The sequence below is a fragment of the Entelurus aequoreus genome, linkage group LG12 (assembly GCF_033978785.1).
Source record: "Entelurus aequoreus isolate RoL-2023_Sb linkage group LG12, RoL_Eaeq_v1.1, whole genome shotgun sequence".
In the NCBI taxonomy this organism is placed as follows: domain Eukaryota; kingdom Metazoa; phylum Chordata; class Actinopteri; order Syngnathiformes; family Syngnathidae; genus Entelurus; species Entelurus aequoreus.
Window position 1 is genome coordinate 50254808 of NC_084742.1, and position 18400 is coordinate 50273207.

General features: G+C 40.3%; 1 protein-coding gene across 2 annotated transcripts in view; it reads right to left on the reverse strand.

The window, feature by feature from the left end:
- Positions 1–18400, reverse strand: part of tnk1 (tyrosine kinase, non-receptor, 1) — a 65269-nt gene that overhangs the window by 27668 nt on the left and 19201 nt on the right. The window contains exons 2-6 of one of the 2 annotated variants that reach the window (XM_062066188.1): positions 14672–14846; positions 13671–13738; positions 8799–8990; positions 2068–2220; positions 1723–2000 (exon numbers count right to left, since the gene is read on the reverse strand). In XM_062066188.1, coding sequence (XP_061922172.1) covers positions 1723–2000; positions 2068–2220; positions 8799–8990; positions 13671–13738; positions 14672–14828 — 848 coding nt within the window. In that variant the 5' untranslated portion in view covers positions 14829–14846. Of the gene's footprint in view, positions 1–1722; positions 2001–2067; positions 2221–8798; positions 8991–13670; positions 13739–14671; positions 14851–18400 lie in introns of both variants that reach the window. The other variant, XM_062066187.1, reaches the window with a different exon arrangement.

Below are 18400 nucleotides of genomic sequence, written 5' to 3' on the forward strand. Positions count from 1 at the left end.
TGGATGATCCTGAGAACCCGCACGGCAGTTAGGACTGTCACACCGTGCATCACTTGTCGCTGTGCACCTTCACTCACAGGTTACACACGGACATACGCCCATAAATAACACTTTTCAAAATAAAAGCAGCACAGTTGTATTGTGCGCACGACATAGATGTTTTTTAAACTTTATTTTGTAATTTGTGATTGCCGCTGTTCACATTCACTCACTCACAATACGTCCACACGGAAGTAATACAAATAACGCTTTTCAAAACAAAAGCAGCACCGTTGCATTGCACACTCGACATAGATACTTTTTAAAATGTATTTTGTAATTTATGATTGGCCTCACGCGGGCCGGACAGGGACGCACAATGGACCGGATGTGGCCCGCGGGCCGCAGAATGCCCAGGTCTGCCTTAGACACATTCAATTCATCCTGGAAATTCAAACAACCCTTTTTCCACGTTCAACAAATTTTCAGGAATTCCTGTTTTTTTCTAAACATATTTCCAACTTTTTTAGTGCGATGAATGCAGCTGAGATAGGCTCCAGCGCCCCCGCGACCCCGAAAGGGACACGCGGTAGAAAATGGAAGGATGGATGGACTCCTTTCATATTTTTTAAACCATTTCAACCGTTCCACTGTCAAAACATTCCTCAGGAGAAAAAAACAAGTTGGTTTAAGAATTAGAAAAATTCCGGTTTTCCCGAAATACAATTTTTCAATTAAAAAACTTACTAATTCAACATTTCTTGACCGATTTAAACAATTCCAACACCAACCAATTCAGCTCATTCAGGACATTCATGCTCCTAATCATTTAAAAAAAAAAAAATCTCCAGCAAGTTCCCATGAATGGGCCGTTTTTCCAAATTGCACAATTCCCACTATTTTTTACCCTTTCAAACCATTCCAACTTCAACACATTCCACTCATCCTGGACCTTCAAACTAACACATTCCCAAGTTCCAAACCAAATTCCGGTTTTCCAGGGAATTCAAACTCTTCAACATTCAAACCATTCAATCGGCATTTCAGTCCAAATTCAGCATTGGAGCATTCACACGCAATTCCTTCAGAAATTGCCTCATCTAGTTCTTGAATTGAATTTAACCTTAAGTAGGACTTTACATACAATAGTTTGAATATATGAATAATACAAAATCAATAATACAGAAACATTCTCAAACTACTTTATCATCAGGTCAGCTGCACCATGCCTCAAAGTTTCTGCATTCTCCCCTCATTTAAACAGAAAAACTTAACAGCACTGCCCACACTCTACACATAGTCATGTTTTTTTTTTCCCAAGTTGTGTTTTACCAACTAACAAGGAGTCAACAGTTCCCCTTGTAGCCTATCTGCTTTTGTGCTGAGTCCATACAGGTGTGGCTGTATATGTTTGTAGCACTTTGGCTCTTTCAAGTGCTGCTTTCTATTTGTTAAAAGCAGTTCAGGTAAAAACAACAACACTCACATTAACAGTGCAGCCATATTTCCAACGGGAAACAGAAGCAGGCATCTCCCACTTAATGTCAAAGTTAGCTGATGGTACAATGCGTGGAGTCCAGGAAGCAGGGGCGGTCACCCAGGGCCCTAAATTTTTGACATTATTATTATTAGTTAACTTTGGCATGTATGCACAGATGTACACATCTGTGCATAGTGGTGACCGCCGCCTTGCCCCTAGTTTTAAGGGTGTGCCCAGGAGTGACACAGTAACACAGTCCTTACCATGCAAACGGGATCCGTCTATGCGCTGACATGATGTAGTGGTCCACTTCTTGACTCAGGCCCCTCATCAGGCCGAAATCGCCGATCTTGACCATCTCTTTGGAAGCCAAAAGAACATTCCTGGCTGCCAGGTCCCTGTGAATGAAGCGGCGGGTCTCTAGGTAGTCCATACCCGCCGCAATTTGTGTGGCAAAGAGCCACATGCGCAGCAGCGGGTACTCGAACTGACGCAAGCGTAGTGTGTCGTATAGCGAACCCAAGGGGGCTAGTTCTGTGACCTGGAAACGGTATAAACCAGCTTTATGTATGTTGCATGCAAAATGGGGTTTGGATGGGCAGTCCTACCATTTTGAGGGGCTGGGTAAGCACCACACCGTACAGTCGAATAATGTGTGGGTGGTCTAGCGACTGCATGGTGGTCACTTCTAACAGGAAGTCTGTTAACATATCCGTCTGCTTGCTCATGCTGCTACGTAGGGACTTTACTGCCACAGGAAGCTGAGGGAGAAAGAATAGAAAATGCATGTTTTTTTATTATAACATTCAAAACCTGTATGTACCTTTCAGCATTAATGGTGCCTTCACAGATGTGTAAGTTACCCATGCCTTGGGCACTAATACACCCCCATACCATCACAGATGCTGGCTTTTGAACTTTGCGCCTATAACAATCCGGATGGTTCTTTTCCTCTTTGGTCCGGAGGACACAACGTCCACAGTTTCCAAAAACAATTTGAAATGTGGACTCGACAGACCACAGAACACTTTTCCACTTTGCATCAGACCATCTCAGATGAGCTCGGGTCCAGTGAAGCAGGTGGCGTTTCTGGGTGTTGTTGATAAAAGGCTTTCGCTTTGCACAGTAGAGTTTTAACCTGCACTTACAGATGTAGTGACAAACTGTAGTTACTGATAGTGGTTTTCTGAAGTGTTCCTGAGCCCATGCGGTGATATCCTTTACAGACTGATGTCAGTTTTTGATGCAGTACCGCCTGAGGGATCAAAGGTCTCGGGCATTGCCACTTACATGCAGTGATTTCTCCAGGTTCTCTGAACCTTTTGATGACATTACAAACCGTAGATGGTGAAATCCCTAAATTCCTTGCAATAGCTCATTGAGAAATGTTGTTCTTAAACTGTCGGATAATTTGCTCATTTGTTCACAAAGTGGTGACCCTTGCCCCATCCTTGTTTGTGAATGACTGAGCATTTCATGGAAGCTGCTTTTATACCCAATCATGGCACCCACCTGTTCCCAATTATCCTGTTCATCTGTGGGATGTTCCAAATAAGTGTTTGATGAGCATTCCTTAACTTTATCAGTCTTCTTTGCCACTTGTGACAGCTTTTTTTAAACATGTTGCAGGCATCAAATTCCAAATGAGCTAATATTTGAAAAAAATAAAGTTTACCAGTTCGAACATTACATATCTTGTCTTTGCAGTCTATTCAATTGAATATAAGTTGAAAAGGATTTGCAAATTATTGTATTTTGTTTTTATTTACATTTTACACAACGTGCCAACTTCACTGGTTTTGGGTTTTGTATTTCACATCAATTACATTTGCAATTGTGAATTGTTTGCAAAAACGATTGATAATAAAACAGGATTAGTCATTACAAGATAGGGTTCATAATCGTCCTTGCTTTCAAGTCCTTCACCCAGTAGTCTGCTACAAGCAGACTACATTTATAGCTTTTAATGTAAGTTGCTGTATACGCTTGGAAAAAAGTAGTTCTCAATGATGCTTAGATGACCTGAAATTATAGAAACAAATACATTTGTACTTGATTGCTTATACTGACTGCTATTTGTCATTATAGAAGAAACTAGTGGGTATAAAGATCAGATGTCGCTAGTAAAAAAAAGTTAACTTGTCCCAGATTTTAATCATTGCTCTTTTCACTTTTGACAAAGGTTTGTCTTCCAAGACATCACAACATCCAAGTTCTGACCAGAACTGTGACATCAGTGAAAACACTGTTGTAGGAGCAAACGACACGATGCATCGTTATATTGACATTTTGTCCCAAACCTGGTATCATATTGCATTTTAAAACATAATAACATTATTTTTAACCGAAGACCGACATTTTGTTCTACCCCTAGTACTAATACTGTATTGTTAAAGATAACAATAACATACATCACAATTAGGGATGTCCGATAATGGCTTTTTTGCCGATATTCCGATATTTTCCAACTCTTAATTACCGATACCGATATCAACCGTTACCGATATATATAGTCGTGGAATTAACACATTATTATGCCTAATTTTGTTGTGATGCCCCGCTGGATGCATTAAACAATGTAACAAGGTTTTCCAAAATAAATCAACTCAAGTTATGGAAAAAGTGCCAACATGGCACTGCCATATTTATCATTGTAGTCACAAAGTGCATTATTTTTTTAATATGCCTCAAAACAGCAGCTTGGAATGTGGGACATGCTCTCCCTGAAATAATCCTGATACCCACTACAACTATGGGAAACACTGTACTTTGACTTTCACAAAGTGCTTTTTTTTTTTTTTTAAACATGCCTCAAAACAACATCTACAAAAACAATGAAGGCACACAGCTTCAGTCCAAAGTATACTATAAACTGGGCTCAATCTGCCCTGTTCTTAACGTATTCGTATGAGTAACAAAAATGTGCAAATAAAAACAAGAAAGGCACAAAAATAAAAAACTGCTTTAGTCTAGACTAGTAGATAACACAGCCGTCCTTTAAAGTTTCTCCATGTCATCACGTGTGAGAGGTAGATTTTTCTGAATGAAAACAAGCATCTGCAAGGGGTTCTGGGTATTTGTTCTGTTGTGTTTATGTTGTGTTACGGTGCGGATGTTCTCCCGAAATGTGTTTGTCATTCTTGTTTGGTGTGGGTTCACAGTGTGGCGCATATTTGTTACAGTGTTAAAGTTGTTTATACGGCCAGCCTCAGTGTGACCTGTATAGCTGTTGGTCAAGTATGCTTGCATTCGCAAGTGCGTGTGTCAAGCCGTAGATAGTATGTGACTGGGCCAGTACGTAAAGGCAGCGCCTTCAAGGATTAATTGGCGCTCTGTACATCTTCCTGCGTCCGTGTACACAGCGGCGTTTTAGACAGTCACACATTTTACTTTTGGAAACTGATACCGATAATCTTGAAACCGATACCGATAATTTCCGATATTACTTTTTAACGCATTTATCGGCCGATAATATCGGCGGTCCGATATTATCGGACATCCCTAATCACAATTTAAATATTTGTCCTTCCTCTGGCATTAATACAGTATTGCAATAGAGAATGATACCATAAATTGTAATATCTGTTATCCATACTTTGTTTTACCCTAATTTCGCCGTTAAACTGCTTCCCAAAAAATATCAAAATATTTTGTAAAGAAAATTTAGTCCAGTGGTTCTCAATGATTTGCTGTCATGACCAATGTTCCCTCTGATTTTTCACGTGTGTGAGAAAACGCAAAAACTCCTTGAGCATTCAGTGGAGCACATGTGAGCAACATCAGACGTGCACACTGTGGCCACACCAGCAGCACACCTGTCCCAAGGCTGACTAAATAACAAGTTAAATGTTTTATTATTATAATCAAATGACAGCAGTCCATTCCATTCAGTCCATTCCAGTCCATGAGATTATTTTCTAATATAAGTGTTTTGGGTCACTTACAATGACAATAACAAAAAATATTGTTTTTCTTGAGCTGCGGACTAGTATTGTATGTCTGGGTGGAGGTCCTGCTTTGGAAATAATTTGTACACCTTTCAGACATTGCATTTCGTTCCCATTAAAACATTCACATGTTGCACAATGAGATGTTCGTATGGGATCATGTGTACAATCATGTAACTTTCTTTTTGTAAAACATTAGTTTTTATTATTATTTCTTTAATATAGTAACAGCATTTCAGGATTAGCACCATACTCGCCAACCCTACCGAATTTTCCGGGAGACTTCCAAATTTCAGTGCCTCTCCCGAAAATCTCCCGGGACAACCATTCTCCCAAAATTCTCCCGATTTCCAGCCGGACTTAAGGCACGCCCCCTCCAGGTCCGTGCGGACCTGAGTGAGGACAGCCTGTCGTCACGTCCGCTTTTCCTTCATATAAACAGCGTGCCGGCCCAGTCACGTTATAACATCTACGGCTTTTGGAGAGTGCACAACTCTACACACAACAAGGAGACGAAGCAGAAGAACGGAGAAGAGGCAGTCATGGCGACGACGAGTGACAGAGAATAGAATGAGGATGGACAATTCAACCCTAAACTCACTCCTTTCCTGCAAATTAATTTTCACAGATGTTGCCCATACCTATGCTCCTTCAAAGGCTGTGCTACTGGCTGCAAAGCATTGCACTTTCAAATACAACAATGAGTAGAGGAGTGTGTATATGTGTAAATTAATGAACACTTAAATTCAAGTATTTATTTTATTTATATATATCTATACGTATAGATATATATTATATCTATACATATATCTATACATATATATATACCGGTATGTATATATATATATATATATATATATATATATATATATATATATATATATATACATATATACATATATATATATATATATATATATATATATATATATACATATATACATATATATATATATATATATATATATATATATATATATATATATATATATATATATATATATAAGAAATACTTGAATTTCAGTGAATTCTAGCTATAAATATACTCCTCCCCCCCATTAACCCCGCCCACCTCAACCCCCCCTCCAAATCTCCCGAATTCGGAGGTCTCAAGGTTGGCAAGTATGATTAGCACACATTTGATTGGTAAATCATAGTGTAACGACCTGGAATTACACATTATGTGTGGTGTTGGAGTTCTCCGACTTTTTGTGTGGCTGTAAATGCATCACTGGCTAAGTGCCATATGTGCATGTGTTGGCGCAAGTGAGAAAGTGCGAGCGGCTGCTGTTGATGTGACAGATGACAAAGTTGGTTTTGGTCTGGTTTGTACGGCAGAAAGTGACCAGTTTTGCAGGATATAATTTTTTTACCAATGTTTTTGGTCATGTGTTTATGGCCGACAGTAAAGAGTTTTGCTCAATAAAGTGATTGATGGAATTCATGTCGTCCTTAACACGTCTCGACAGACGTTACAATAATTGAACAGCGAGGACGAAAACGGTTTTCTCTGTTGTGGCCGCTTGTCGTCAGTTACTTTCAAAATTGTGATGCGCTTATTTTTTTAAATTTGATTTTGTGCGTGGCATAGATTTGCCGTGCGCAGAGGACGCGTGAGCAGTGCGCAATTGCACAGACGCGCACCTTAGAGGGAACTGAAGTTTTACCACAACCTCCCTGAATTGAGTTACTAGAGAAAACTTGACAATATTTATCTATTTAGCCGTGTGTGTGACATTATGTTATGCTACTGACGACGACTCCATTTTTCACAAAAATTCTCAATTTCTCTGCCTTCGTTAGCTCTCTGTTTCTGTGTACTTAGTACAAAACCCAAAACCAGTGAGGTTTTGGGTTGAGGAATGCTAATCAAACACTTATTTGGACCATCCCACAGGTGAACAGGCTAACTAGGAACAGGTGGGTGCCATGATTGGGTATAAAGGCAGCTTCCATGAAATGCTCAGTCGTTCACAAACAAGGATGGGGCGAGGGTCACCACTTTGTCAACAAATGTGTGAGCAATTTGTCGAACAGTATAAGAACAACATTTCTCAACGAGCTGTTGCAAGGAATTTAAGGATTTCACCATCGAAGGTCCGTAATATCATCAAAAAGTTCAGAGAATCTGGAGAAATCACTGCACGTAAGTGGCAAGTCCGTGACCTTCGATGCCTCGACTGCATCAAAACCTGACATCAGTGTGTAAAGGATATCACCACATGGGCTCAGGAACACTTCAGAAAACCACTGTCAGTAACTACAGTTCATCGCTACATCTGTAAGTGCAAGTTAAAACGCTACTATGCAAAGCGAAAGCCATTTATCAACAACACCCAGAAACGCCGCCGGCTTCGCTGGGCCCGAGCTCATCTAAGATGGTATGATGCAAAGTGGAAAAGTGTTCTGTGGTCTTACGAGTCCACATTTCAAATTGTTTTTGGAAACTGTGGACGTTGTGTCCTCTGGACCAAAGAGGAAAAGAACCATCTGGACTGTTATAGGAGCAAAGTTCAAAAGCCAGCATCTGTGATGGTATGGGGGTGTATTAGTGCCCAAGGCATGGGTAACTTACACATCTGTAAAGGCACCATTAATGCTGAAAGGTACATACAGGTTTTGGAGCAACATATGTTGCCATCCAAGCAACGTCTTTTTCATGGACACCCCTGCTTATTTCAGCAAGACAATGCCAAGCCACATTCTGCACGTGTTACAACAGCGTGGCTTCATAGTAAAAGAGTGCATGTACTAGACTGGCCTGCCTGTTTTCCAGACCTGTCTCCCATTGAAAATGTGTGGCGCATTATGAAGCGTAAAATACCACAACTGTTGAACAACTTAAGCTGTACATCAAGCAAGAATGGGAAAGAATTCCACCTGAGAAAGCTTCAAAAATTGGTCTCCTCAGTTCCCAATCATTTACTGCGTGTTGATAAAAGGATAGGCCATGTAACACATTGGTAAAAATGCCCCTCTTTTGCAATGTGTTGCTGCCATTAAATTCTAAGTTAATGATTATTTGCAAAAAAATTAATTTAGTTTCTCAGTTCGAACATTAAATATCTTGTCTTTGCAGTCTATTCAATTGAATACCAGTTGAAAAGGATTTGCAAATCATTATATTCTGTTTTTATTTACCATTTACACAATGTGCCAACTCCACGGGTTTTGGGTTTTGTACTTTTACTGGGTAGAACAGGGAACCTATTGATTGGATTTAAACTGATGCCACCTAGCTGCAGGCTTGTGGATCATTCTAACATGAATACTAGAGTGTAGACAAAAATAATTAAAATCTTCCCACTGCTTGCTATCTTCCAGTTCGTCGTATTTTACGCACTTTAATATAAAAATACTGCATCATATCAAAATACTGTCATGTTTCTTACGATTTTTCCAGTAGGTGTATGCCACTCTCCCCTTTTCACCACACCAAAGGACCCGGAGCCCAATTTCTCTCCCAGAACCAGCTCACTATCCTGGATTAAACTGGGCAAGGCCCGGCTGCTGCCTTCCTGGATCTGGGCAGGACCAGAGCTGCTCCACTGCTCCCCTCCATCTGGACCTCGTCCGCTGGGAGCCTGTGTGAATGGAAAACTTATGTATGATCACAGCATACCATATTGTAGATGCTAGGGTTTGTAGCTATGCCATCTTCATTTCTTCACAAGCCACCACCTTGGATTCATAAAAATTCTGATTATGCGGAGAAATCCTCTCACGTAATTAAAAGAAAAATACGCCACTGGAGTCTAAAATTTCAAACAGCTCATTTGGAGGAGGTATGAAGGAAGGCAAGATTGTTTTATAAACGTCTCCGCCGTCCCTCCATGATTTGATTTCAAATTTTCGGGATTTATGGAAATCCCAAATACACAAAAACAGGTAGAAAAGTTGGTTTTGCATAATAGGGCCCCTTTAAGGCTGAGAAAAGTAATAGCACTTCTCTCCCAAACTATTCACACATTTTGTTCATTGATTGTTTTGAACAAGATCGGGTGAGTGTGTTGCTATTTAGCGCCATAAACTGGATTTCAAATGCATACACTCAACAAAACAATATAAACGCGACACTTTTGTTTTTGCTCCCATTATTCATGAGTCAAAGACAAAGATGTAAAACTTGTTGTATGGATGTAGACAAAAAGCTTATTGTTCACAAATCTGTCTAAATCTGTGTTAGTGATCACTTCCCCTTTGTCGAAAGAATCTGTCCACCTCACAAGTGTGGTGTACGTGGTTATAGTACGTGGTTATAGGCTAGGGCTGCAACTAACGACTAGTCGGATTTTAAAGCGTACACCTATTTAATGGCTCTAATTTTTCCATCGACTTTTAAATGCAGCTTAAGTTATTTTAGACATGTGCTTACGGACAACAAAGATGACTAATTCATTCATAGATATGTTTTTATACTGTAACTGTGCTGCTCATTCAGCTGTTACAAAACTGACTATTAATATGTTGTCCATTTAAAAGACGGGAAAGGCAAAGTGATAAAAAAACAATTAACCTTGTTTATGTATGAAACCCGCCCAGTTAAAATAGCAGCAATAACAACAAAATACCAAATTTAACTTTTTTTTAAAAGAGGAGCATTTTGTGGTGTTTGAAAAGCTGCTCATTGATACATTGACTATTGATTAACTCTTGGCAGCTTTAGCACTCTTAATAGACTCCATCCATCCATCCATTTTCTACCGCTTGTCCCTTTTGGGGTCGCGGGGGGTGCTGGATCCTATCTCAGCTGCATTCGGGCGGAAGGCGGGGTACACCCTGGACAAGTCGCCACCTCAACACAGGGCCAACACAGATAGACAGAAAACATTCACACTCAAACTTCGTAATTGTTATTGTGTCTTTTTTTACTACACTACTTTAAAAACTACTTCAGTTGATGCAGACAAAGTTTAGCTGGCTGACTTTGGCTAAAATGATAGTTAAAGTAAATTTTTACACAACTTCATCTCACACTTGTTTGCTAGTAGAGGTTCAGTCCGTGTCCTACCTCCAGACGTCCGACATCATGGTAGGTAGGTAGGTAGGTAGCTCTTTTTTGTCATTGCACAAGTACAACGAAACTTTGTTTTCAGCACAAACCCGTTCAAGATTAGACAAACAAACAGTGTACAGGGTTACAGAACAGGAACGCTGATGGGTCGCCACAAAGCACCCCGTAAAAGATGGGAAAAAGGTCAACGCTGGGGGAGGATGAGGAAAAAAAACCAATCTAGACTGGGCTCCTAAGGGGGCCTAGTCTGGAGTGGGAAAAAAACTCCATAGCAAAGCACATATACATATTACAACATACAACTGGAGACTTGCAACAGAGGGGAGGGAGTGGGGGCTACCGTGGCAGGCTGCAGCTCTTCAGGCGCTGCCCAGCCATCCATCACCCCTAAGGGATTTGCATCAAGAACTCTGGATGGGGGTTGGGGTATGTGTGTGTGGCGTATATCTATCATGGATGCATGTGTGTGTGTAAGCCTGCCGCGTGTCTCTGTTCCACGGCGTTGGTGTTGTCGCAGCCGCCAGTCAGTCCAAAGTCAACAAAAACAGGTGTGTGTCCATGAGAGACAAGAAGGGAGTTTGTTGTGTCTTCGCTGCACTGTCCTTTGGGAGAGTCTCGACCCAGGGAAACAATCCAAGTTAGAATGTTTTGTGTGCGAGTGAAAATAAAATTTGCTTTTCACTCTAAATTGTCTATTGCTGGTCCTCAAATTCATCCTGCACGGCATGTTATCCAAATCACAAAGTGTCCACAGTTCTGCCCGCATCCTCCAATCATTTGTGGCAGCTTTGGGGTACTTTGAAGACTGCCAGCATCTTCCAATTTGTTGACAAACCAGAGCAACGCTTACTCCAATCAGCAGATGTCCTGTTGTCATAATTCCGAATAAGTGGATATCTTTACGTCCTCGACTGAAAGGGTCGCCAGGCACGCGGCACTCCTTCTCCTCCCAAGAGTCCGTTGTGTGTGCAGCAACAACCGCTTTGTCAAGACAAGCAGATTACCCCAAACCCAAGATCTTGCCAATTCCGTTGAGGCCAGTTAATTAGTTCCAATGTTTAGATTTGGAGAGCAGTGCAAAAAGAGGCAACAAGAAAGTTAAGATAAGACAAGACAAAGAAGCAAGCAGGAGAGATAAGGGAGAGGAAAGGGGAGCGTCCGCCCTCGGTGAGTGCCAGTGAGAAAAAATAATAATAATAAAAAATACAAATAAAACCTTCGCTTTAAATGCACAGATGTGCTGCCATAAAAGATAAGGTCAGCCTGCAAAATGAGCAAGGTATTCACGTCTTGTACAATTATAGGCAATGCTTTTGCAAATGGTGGCGTGATTATCTTACTTGCCAACCCTCCCGAATTTTCCGGGAGACTTCCGAATTTCAGTGCCTCTCCCGAAAATCTCCCGGGACAACCATTCTCCCGAATTTCTCCCGATTTCCAGCCGGACAACTATATTGGGGGAGTGCCTTAAAGGCATTGCCTTTAGCGTCCTCTCTCACCTGAAAAGGAGACTATTATATATGTCTCCGTTATCCATAGGTTTATCTATAACCCATAAAGTAGGCAGGCACGGAGCTATTTCTCATCGTGTGTTTATTCCAGCCGGCACGTTAATACACTGACACACAACATCCGGATTCCCATCATGCATTGCTTCAAAACTACAGCAAGTAGTAATGTCCAAAATTTCCAGCCGGACAAACAATATTGGGGGCGTGCCTTAAAGGCACTGCCTTTAGCGTTCTCTCACCTGAAAAGGAGACTATTATATATGTCTCCGTTATCCATAGGTTTATCTATAACCCATCACACTGTGGCCGAATGGATATAGTCACTCATGAACGGCCAAGAATCACAAGGCGGTGGCAACGCAGTATTATGGGCCACCTTGCAAGCAACATCCCGTTCTCATTTGCGGATGTTTTCAACAAATCCGTGAAGGATATGTTCCCGGATTCAGAGATCGCTCGCCAGTACTCAAATGGCAGAACAAAGGCTACTCAAATAGTGAAAGATAAGTGTTTTTTTTTTTTTTTTAAGTAAGCAGCAAGTACAGTACAGTTACTAGAACAACTGTGTTTTCATTACTGTGTACTGTACTACATATATATATAAGAAATACTTTAATTTCAGTGAATTCTAGCTATAAATATACTCCTCCCCCCTTAACACCGCCCCCCGGCCCCACCCACCCCCCAAACCCCCAATCTCCCGAATTCGGAGGTCTCAAGGTTGGCAAGTATGGTGATCACGTCACGACTATTGTGGACAAATATAATTGTTGGCGACAAATTTTATTGTCGACGTTTGTCGAGAATGTCTAAATATCGTTGCACCCTTAACCTTAGGCTCGACACTATAAAAGGGCACCACAAAATGTTCAGCACAATACCACAGATGTTGTAAATGTGGAATGCTGACTGCAAGAATGTCCACCAGAGACGTTGGCCATGAATGTTCACATCTGTTCCATAAGCCTTCTCCAAAGATGTATTTTAAAAGGTACATTCAACCAGCCTTACAACTGCAGACCACATGTCACCACACCAGCCCAGGACCACCACATCAAGCGTCAAGCTGATGTCAACGTTGTGGATCGAGTGGTCCGTGGTTGGGTTATAGCTGGTATGGTATAGACAGGCGTGTGTTAAGGATAACAAACACAGGTGCATCTTATTGATGGCATACCGCGACAAGATCCCGGGATCCATGATTCATGTTGCGACATGATAACGCACAGTCCCATGTTGCAAGTATATGTACACATCTCCTGGAAGCTGAAAACATCCCAGTTCTTGCATGGCCAGAATACTCAATGGACATGTCACCCACGGAGCATGCTTGTGAATCTTTGGAACAGCACATATAGAATCTGAGGCAAATGGTGGTCACACCAGATACTGACAAGTTTTCTGACCCCTCGAAATCCCCACCATCATACAGTACAAAACTGCACAATTTTATAGTGTCCAGCCAACGGCATATCTGTGCAAAAGGAATCAGCATCTTGATATGCCCCACTTGTGAGGCGGTTTGATTATTTTGGTACACTAACAAATTTACACAGATATGGAATTGAGTATATGGTACATATTTAGATCTTTGACTTTAACTCCTGAAAGAAGGGAGCAAAAATACAAGTGTTGCGTTTATATACTTTTTTATATTTGATATTATTTTTTGTAAAATTTCAACAGAGTCCCATGTAACCTGCCTAGCAACCAGTAGGTTGGTGGACAACATTTCGTACCTTTGGCATCCACGACCGCATTCGTGAGGTCTTGTAGCGTTTCAGAGCATCCCATAATCGTCTTTGTGCTTAAAAAAGAAAAACAAAAGATGAAACAATACTAATGTGATTTGATTGATATCCTGTTATCAACATTTTGTCTTTGCATCATAAGTGATGAACATGTATCAATATGTGTCCCAGTACCATAGGAGCTAACAGAACAATACATGAGGATGTTGATATTTTGGTCTAACTGTGGTATCAATAGCTGATGGAATAATACTGTGTGTTGCGATATTGATATTTTGCCTCACCCTTGGGATCATGTATATTGTAAGTGAATATCTGACATAGTGATATAATTATTTTTCACCTATGGTATCGATATTGTGCCATAAAAGATAATGATACAATACATTGCAATATCTATAACACATATTGCATCGTAACACATACTGTAATATTATCATGCATCTAGTATCAATATTATATCATAAGAAACAATAATACCATAGATAATGATATTAATCAATCGCTAGTGTCATTACTGTCAATATTTTGTCCCAACATCCATATCAATACTAACACCACTAATACCAATAACAGATACCAAAAAACTATATTGTGATATCAATACTGTATCCTAAGAAATAATTATTACCACCCTTAGCATCAATACGGTATCATAAGAGACAATGATACCAATATTTGGTGCCACCCAAGGAATTAATCCTGTATCACAAACATAAACAACCATGATATTGTATATTGATATACAGACGCTAGCGATATCATATGTTATATTATTTTCGATGCAATATATTGCAATATTGATATTTAGCTCCAGCCTTGGTATTGAAAACTGTATCGTAAGTGCTAACGATACCACACATTGCAATATTGCTATATTTTTTCACTTGTGGTCTATAGCAACTCGTTTAAGATGTGATACGATGTAATGGAATTAGCTGCAACATGTTAGGACACAATGTACACTATGGAGCACCACAGAGCCTCACCAGGTTTGCTAATCCCAATCTGCTCGAGGTCGGCCTCTTTGACATAAGCGAAGTGCTCGACTCGCGTGATATTCAGGCCATCCCTGACACGCAGGTAGAACTTCTCCAGCTGCACGTCAGTCAGGAGTTGGTACAGCCATTGAGTGTCCTGGTCCATCAGCAGGACACTGCCAATCTGGCTAGAAAAAGAAGAACAACTTCAGCTTCTATAGTAGGCCCCTACTTCCATGGTCACCATAAAACACCTAGCAAAGAGCTATTACAATCGGAGTGTGCCTAATAGGGAAAGAAAACAAGCTTTAAAACTGGCCGAGTCCTTTCAGTGTTTCTGTGTTGGTTTTGTGTTTGGGGGGGTGTGATGACATCACATCCACATGTGACATGGGCAGGAACAGGAAATAAACAATAAAGCTGTAACTATACCATACAGACAGTTAGGGGCGCCGAAAAGGGGGGGGGGGGGGGGGGGTGTAAAGGAGACGGATTCTAGGGGCCCATGATGGAGGGGGCCCAGAGAGGCCCCTAATGATGATGAAATTATAATACAGGGGGCCCCTGTAAAGATTCTTTTCATGGGCCCAAAATCCCTAGCGGCGCCCCTGCAGCCAGTATCCATACTCAGGGCCGTAACTCGGACTTGACAAATACTGAGGTCAACAATTGGTGGTGCAAGAGGCGCTTTGAAAGACTGAAATCATGTTTATCCCAGCATCATATGAATAATATTACCTCGGTCAATTTCCAGAATAACAGAAATTATAAACTTTGCTATATTTTCAATTTTGAGCGGGGATCAGACTCAAAGTTTGTACATGCACACACACATTCATTGTACAGACATACATATACTGTGCATATGCAAGCACATATGCATACATACAGTCACGCATATAACTTTGTTTCGTCAAACATAAATTAACATTTCCCTAGGGCAGGGGTGTCCAAAGTGCGGCCCGGGGGCCATTTGCGGCCCGTAGCTAATTGATTAGCGGCCCGCCACACATTCTGGAAATGCCATTGCAAAAATCAAAAAAACATTAAAAAAGTGTAATGAGGTGAAATCTAACTAGAAAACGTTGCAATGTTGAAACAAAGCTGCCATGCTGGCTGTTTTTTTTTTTTAATTTTGTCTATCTTTATTTTCCTTTTTTTGCCATTGCTCAAAAAAAAAAAAAAGACAAAAAATCAATAATAATGAATTATTGACATCTTCAAGGCTCCAATTACTTCAAATATTTTACATTAAAATGTTTTATGTGGAAAAATATTGCATTTATTGTGTGGTTGCCATATAAAAACATCCAAGTTTTCTTTGACAAAAGAGCATAAAACCAACAAAATAATAGTTCAAACGTAAAATCTGATTTGATTTTGTAAAATCTGAAGTTGATCTCGTAACTTAAGTGTTGAAAGTAAAACAAATAATAATAAAAATGTATCACTTTATGAGTGGGGTACCTTTTGGATCCCAAATATATTTAGTGGGATTTTATTTATCTTTTCACTGTGATTAATCAAAAATAATAATGAAAATAAAATCAATGGTGTCATGCATTACTGATCTTTTCAGGGCTCCAATTACTTCACATCAAACATTGCTTTCTGAATGTTTTGGGCGGTGGGGGAAATACTGCATATTTCAGTTTTACTATAAAAAACAAAGATGTCTTTGACAGAAAAGGCATATATAATAATAGGCAATAATAATTTGACTTGTTTTTAACATTTTAATGACTGAGACCCTTTACGGGCCCCAGTAGTCCTAATTGTTAAAAAAAAAATCTATATAGTTTGTTATGGTGGAAAAAGTTTGGACACCCCTGCCCTAGGGGAAACTGGGTAACTCACGGCACACTGACAAAGCTTAACCTATTGTGGCTATAACAATCTACAAGGTTAATACAGTTTGCTTCTCTTTTTTCCCCTACATTTATCTGCTTTCTTAAAGACCTACTGAAACCCACTACTACCGACCACGCAGTCTGATAGTTTATATATCAATGATGAAATCTTAACATTGCAACACATGCCAATACGGCCGGGTTAACTTATAAAGTGCAATTTTAAATTTCCCGCTAAACTTCCGGTTGAAAACGTCTATGTATGATGACGTATGCGCGTGACGTCAATCGTTGAAACGGAAGTATTCGGACACATTGTATCCAATACAAAAAGCTCGGTTTTCATCGCAAAATTCCACAGTATTCTGGACATCTGTGTTGGTGAATCTTTTGCAATTTGTTTAATGAACAATGAAGACTGCAAAGAAGAAAGTTGTAGGTGGGATTGGCGTATTAGCGGCTGGCTGCAGCAACACAACCAGGAGGACTTTGACTTGGATAGCAGACGCGCTATCCGACGCTAGCCGCCGACCGCACGGATGATCGGGTGAAGTCATTCGTCGCTCCATCGATCGCTGGAACGCAGGTGAGCACGGGTGTTGATGAGCAGATGAGGGCTGGCTGGCGTAGGTGGATAGCTAATGTTTTTAGCATAGCTCTGTGAGGTCCCGTTGCTAAGTTAGCTTCAATGGCGTCGTTAGCAACAGCATTGTTAAGCTTCGCCAGGCTGGAAAGCATTAACCGTGTATTTACAGGTCCATGGTTTAATAGTATTGTTGATTTGCTGTCTATCCTTCCAGTCAGGGGTTTATTTCTTTTGTTTCTATCTGCAGTTAAGCACGATGCTATCACGTTAGCTCCGTAGCTAAAGTGCTTCGCCGATGTATTGTCGTGGAGATAAAAGTCACTGTGAATGTCCATTTCGCGTTCTCGACTCTCATTTTCAAGAGGATATAGTATCCGAGGTGGTTTAAAATACAAATCCTTGATCCACAATAGTAAAAGGAGAGAGTGTGGAATCCAATGAGCCAGCTTGTACCTAAGTTACGGTCAGAGCGAAAAAAGATGCGTCCTGCACTGCACTCTAGTCCTTCACTCTCACGTTCCTCATCCACAAATCTTTCATCCTGGCTCAAATTAATGGGGTAATCGTCGCTTTCTCGGTCCGAATCGCTCTCGCTGCTGGTGTAAACAATGGGGAAATGTGAGGAGCCTTTCAACCTGTGACGTCACGCTACTTCCGGTACAGGCAAGGCTTTTTTTATCAGCGACCAAAAGTTGCGAACTTTATCGTTGATGTTCTCTACTAAATCCTTTCAGCAAAAATATGGCAATATCGCGAAATGATCAAGTATGACACATAGAATGGATCTGCTATCCCCGTTTAAATAAAAAAAAAATGTCATTTCAATAGGCCTTTAAGTATTTCAAGTTATCATTACATATATGTATTGTTGCATTTGAAAAAATTGTATTGTTGATAATAAAGATAATTATTGTTATTATTCGTTATCAATAGTGCTATTTCTATTGGTATTTGTATTGCTCCATTTTTAGTATAATAATGTTCATTGTTATTTCTGTGTTAATATTTACTTCACTAACTGCTTCTCTGCTTTCACTTTTACGATCATATTTGTATATATCGTATTTGCTGATGCTGTTCTGTTGTTGTTGTTGTTGTGGTGGTTGTTATAGTTTTGTTTGTTGTTGTTGTCGCTCTGTCTTATCCCCCTCTTGTCCCCGCAATGTCTTCCTTTTTTCTCCTTCTATCCCTTTCTGCTCTGCCCCGGCTCCGCCAAATAATAATATAAATCCATTTAATAAAGACAAATACAAATAAGGCAACAGGAGAAGTATCTCACACTTGTCTTTTGTATAATACATT